The 5,143-nt window shown below is 44.5% G+C and overlaps 2 protein-coding genes across 3 annotated transcripts in view; one reads left to right on the top strand and one right to left on the bottom strand.

Annotated features, from left to right (window-relative positions):
- Nucleotides 1–5,143, top strand: part of STX8 (syntaxin 8) — a 301,784-nt gene that overhangs the window by 8,241 nt on the left and 288,400 nt on the right. The window lies entirely within an intron of this gene.
- On the bottom strand, nt 2,476–3,231 carry LOC101639038 (N-alpha-acetyltransferase 60-like). Its single transcript, XM_030886479.2, is given in 1 exon segment — nt 2,476–3,231. A coding segment is annotated over 1 exon segment (534 nt). The 5' UTR covers nt 3,016–3,231; the 3' UTR covers nt 2,476–2,481.

Below are 5,143 nucleotides of genomic sequence, written 5' to 3' on the forward strand. Positions count from 1 at the left end.
TTTGCCCCCTAGCTCTTTCCTCTATTTCCTTTGACTTTCTTCTTGTCCCACTATCATGCTCAGTCTTCATTTGGGTTTCAGTAATTCCTCTTGGTTCCATTACCCTTGATCATGCCCTAACAGGCCTCCGCCACCCTCCTCACTACTGATTTTGGATCACTTGTTTTTCCTTGTCCTTGGGTTTGTTAACACCACTACCTTTCCCCCTACATCCCCCTCTCCCATGTCCCCCTGGAACTGTCGGTCCCATTGTTTTCTCCTCCAAATTGTTCATCCAGCCTATCTTACTTAGACAGACTTGCGGAGATAATAACATGCCCAAAAACAAGACAGAGCAAAACCAAGCAACTATATACAACAAAACAATCAACCAATGACAAAAACAAAACAAAACACAAGAAAGAAAAGCTTGTAGTTAGTTCAAAAACTGTTTGTTGGCATTTAGGAGTGTTTTCCAGTCCAGTTGTTGGGGTACCATGCCCTGACCCCAAAGTCCACCTTCAGCATTCCCTGGGGACCTCGCTGCTCCGTGCCCTTGCTGTTCTGTTGCACCCCCTTAGTGTTTTTCCTCAGCGTAGCGGGATCAGATCAGGTGCAATTCCCACACTGTCTCTGATATTGTCCCCTGTAGGGCTATGGGTCAGTGAGGGGCGTCATGTATCATAGTGGGGCCGGCCATCCCAGCCTTGTTTTGATGTTGCATAGCCTCAAGTGAGTGGTTATCTCCCAGTTCACCTCTCTTGAAGGAGTGACCCCAGGCAATGTGGGGGTCTCTTTCATGTCGCCTCTTGTGAAGTGCACACGTGGGAGATGATGTACGGATCATGGTTAGTAGGTAGCCTTCTCTCCTTTTGTTCAGGAATTGGTTCCTAAGATTTGTTTCATTGGTGTTTCTTCTTATAGTAGTGGACTCATAAACACTTGTCCTTTTGTGGTTGACCTCCTCCACTCAGCATCATGGTTTGCAGGCCCTTTCATGCGTTCATGCTTTCATCGCTGCTTTCAGGGATGCATAGTATTCCATTGTGTCTATGTGCCATAATTTCTTTATCCGTTCTTCAATTGTTGGGCATTTGAGCTGTGAACTGTGCTGCTATGAACATGGGAGAGCACACCTCCACTTTATTGTGTCTTACTTCTGTGGGGTCTATGCTACTAGTGGTAGTCCTGGACTATATGGCATTTCAATTTCCAGTTGCTTTAAGTATTGCCATATCGTTTTCCAATTTACAGGTCTACCAGCAGTGTGTACGAGTTCATCTCTCCACATCCTCTCCAGCATTTGTTGTGTTCTCTTTTTTTGATTTGGGCTAGCATTGTGGGTGTAAAGTGGTGTCTCATTGTGGTTTTAATTTGCATCTCCCAGATGGCTAGTGATTGTGAGCATTTTTTCATGTGTTTGTTAGCCATTTGCATTTCATTTTCGGTGAACTCTGTTCAGGTCTTTTTCCCATTTCGTAATTGGGTCTCTTGATATTTTTTTATTGAGTTTTTGTAGAGTTCTGTATATTTTTGGTAATTGTTATTATTATTTTTTATCTTCTGCTGTATTCTATTGGCCAGGATTTTGTTGAGGATTTCAGCGTCTATGTTTATGAGGGATGGTGGGCTATAATTTTCAGCCTTTTTCGGGTGTTTGCCTGGTTTCAGTATCAGTGTGATGTTGGCTTTGTAGAATGAGTTTGTGAGTTTGTTGTCTTTCTCTATGTCTGGAAGAGTTTGTATAGTATTCATGTCTGATCTTTGAACATTTGGTAGAATTTCCCTGTGAAATCATCTGGTCTTTTTGGTTGGTAGTTTCTTAATGACCTGCTCTATATCTTCTTTTGTTATGGGCCTCTTGAATTTTTTTTTTTTATCTCTGCATTAATTTGAGTGGGTGATTTGTTTTTAGGTATCTGTCTATTCTAGATTGTCAAATTTGTTTGAATACAGTTTTTCTTTTTTTTTTTTTCAGAATAGAAAGGCCAGGTTCCTGCCAGAGCCAACAACAGGCTCGCTGGCCACTCGCTGCTTTTCCCTGGTTTCTGGGAGTCGAGGCAGAGCCAGGTACAACCTGGTTCCAGTGCCCATTCAACATGACCATCTGGCACTCTGGGACTTATGCTAAGGGCCCCGATTCCTGACTATACCATTGGGAATGGCTACCTACTCCCCCAAACCAGCCAGTGATCACCCTCGGGAGCACAGCTGGACATGGGTGGACCCCAGCAGGATGCTGTGAGCCAGAAGGAACTCGACGGCAGCTGGCTTGCTGGGTTTCTTTGGTTCGAGTCTCACTCAGGCCTGCTCCATTCCCTGCCACCAGCTCAGGCATACCTGTCAGTAGCCACACACTCTGGCCTCACCCAGGCCTCTCCGGAGCCCGCGTAGCACCAGGCCTGCAGCTGAAGCAGGCTGATGGGCTCTTCCCCAGGAACCTCGGGGGTGTTAGATGGCCAGGAGGGCAGGCTCAACAGGCAGGTTCACTGGCAGGTGGCCTCACATGGTTCGGCTGTACTGGATGCCGCCCTTGGCTGAGATGCTGGGCCAGGGCAGAAAGCTGCAGAGCAGGCTGTGGGCCTGGCGGTAGAGTCTCTGTGGGATGGAGCAGGGGCTCAGGTTGGCTAGCGCAGAGCCCAGGTGCTGGATGTAGTCCAAGATTGTCCATGGAGGGTGGCCACCGTTGATGTAGAGGACGTAGGTGAAGCCATCCTTGAGGACCCCCCGGATGGAGTAGTAGTAGGGGAGGTAGTGGTGCTACTTAAAATCCCGGTTCTCGTAGAAGTTTATTGCTGTGTTGTTGGTGGTAAGGACATGCAGGTAGATGGCTTTGCAGTGGTCCTGGGCTGTGGTAGAAATGTGATCCTTCAAACTTTCAAGGAAAAGGGAACCTATGCCGTGCTTACGGAACTCCTTCACCACGCCCAGACTCAGGATGTACGCAACTTGGGTGTCAACAGAGAAGTTGGAGGCTAGAATATCTCCATCCTCTTTGTGTATCTTGGTCCTACTTTTTATCTCAGCTACGATCATTCCCACGATGGCGCCTCTGTACGTCGCCGCCAGGGAAAAGAACTTCTTGTTGGACGTGATGTCACGATACCATGAGTCTGGGTACTCGATGGGAACCAGTCTCCGCAGAGGTGCTTCACGGTGTCTATGTCATCCTGGCACAGGAGGCGCAGACTGACCTCGCTGAGGGCGCTGGACGGCCCGCCTCTGTCATTCACGCCTTGGGCGGGAGCCGGCGGCAGCCGCGGGCGGGCGTCCTGGGCTCCGCGCATCCCGGAGTCTCAGGGCCCGGGACGACTTACGTAAGCGGCTGGGCCCCAAACCCGGGCGGCGGCGGCGGCCCGCGGCACTTCCGGCCCCCGCCGAATACAGTTTTTCATAGTAGTGTGTTGTTATTCTTTTTAATTCACTTGGCTCTGTTATTATTTCACGGTTTTCATTTCTTATTCTGGGTATGTGCACATTTTCTTTTTTTCCTTTAAGTTTGCCAGTGCTCTATTTTGTTAATTTTTTAAAAAGAACCAGCTTCTTGTCTTGTTGATGTTTTCCTTTTTTTAAAAAATCATTGTATTGGGAGCTTGTACAACTCTTATCACAATCCATCCATCCATCCATTGTGTCAAGCACATTTGTACATTTGTTGCCATCATCATTCTCAAAACATTTGCTTTCTACTTGAGCCCTTGGTATCAGCTCCTTAACATTTTTCCCCCTATATTGTTTATTTCTATGTTGATTCTTATGATCTCATTCCTTCCTTTGCTGGAGGGATAGTGTTGTTGTCCTTGTTCTAGTTCTTAGAGGTGTTGTGTTAGGGTGTTGACTTTAGATTTCTCCTCTTTTTCAGGTGTGTTGATATCTATAAATTGCCCTCTGATTACTGCTTTCGCTGTGTCCCCAAAGGTTTTGATATGCTGTTATCATTCTCATTTGACTCAAAGAACTTTTAAATTTCTTCATTAATTTGCTTGCTTACCCTGTTGTTTTTGAGTATTATGTTGTTCAATCTCCATGTGTTTGTCTCTATGTTTTTGCTCATTTTACCGTTGATTTCTAATTTTATGCTTTGTGGTCTGAGAAGATTCATTGAAGGATCTCAGTTTTTTTTTTTTGTTTTTTGTTTTCGTTGAGTCATGGTTTCGGGACTAGTATGTGCTCTATTCTTGAGAATGTTCCATGTGTGTTGGAGAAGAATGTGTACTGTAGTTTTGATGGATGAAGCATTCTGTATGTCTGTGAGCTCATTTTATTATTACTTTTCCTGAATCATATTATTTGGGGGCTCTTACAAATCGTATGACAACCCATCATTCAATTGTATTAAGCACACTTGTACATATGTTGCCATCAACATTTCCAAGACACATTCTTTCTACTTGAGCCCTTAGTATCAGCTCCTCTTTTTTCTCCCTCTCCCCTACCCTCCCACCTTCGTGAACCCTTCATTAATTATAGATTGTTATTGTTATTTCGGGTCTTACACTGTCCGTTGTCTCCCCACAGTGCTGTTATTTGTCCCCCTGGGGGATGGGCTATATGTACAACCATGTGATGGGTTCCCACTTATGAGCTTGTTTTGATTGCTTGTGTTATGTCGTTTTTTAGTGTCTTTGGTTTTTCTTGACATCCTTTCTCTCCTTGAGAGTGGTTTATTGAAGTCTCCTGTTATATTGTCAATGTGTCCATATCCTTTTTCAATTCTGTGAGGATTGATTGACATATTTTAAGGGCCTTTCATTGGGTACACATGTTTATTATAGTTATGGGTTCCTGAGCTATTGTTCTCTTGATCTTTATGTCGTGACCGTTCATATCTCTGATTATGTTGTTTGCCTTGAAGTCTATCTTCTCAGAGATTAATATTGCTACCCCTGTTTTCTTTGGTAGCTGTTGGCTTGGCATGCTTTTGTCCAGCCTCTGGTTTTTAATCTATTCATGCCTTTGTTTGTAAAGTGTGTTTCTTGTAAGTAGCAAATTGATGGATTTTGTTTTGTTTTTTAAAAAAATCATTTTTATTAGGGGCTCATACAATTCTTATCACAATCCATACATACATCAATTGCATAAAGCACATTTGTACATTCATTGCCCTCATCATTCTCAAAACATTTGCTCTCCACTTAAGCCCCTGGCATCAGTTCATTTTCCC

Source organism: Echinops telfairi, unplaced genomic scaffold, assembly GCF_000313985.2.
Source record: "Echinops telfairi isolate 266 unplaced genomic scaffold, ASM31398v2 ScPeMD7_2010;HRSCAF=2546, whole genome shotgun sequence".
NCBI classification, from domain to species: Eukaryota; Metazoa; Chordata; class Mammalia; order Afrosoricida; family Tenrecidae; genus Echinops; species Echinops telfairi.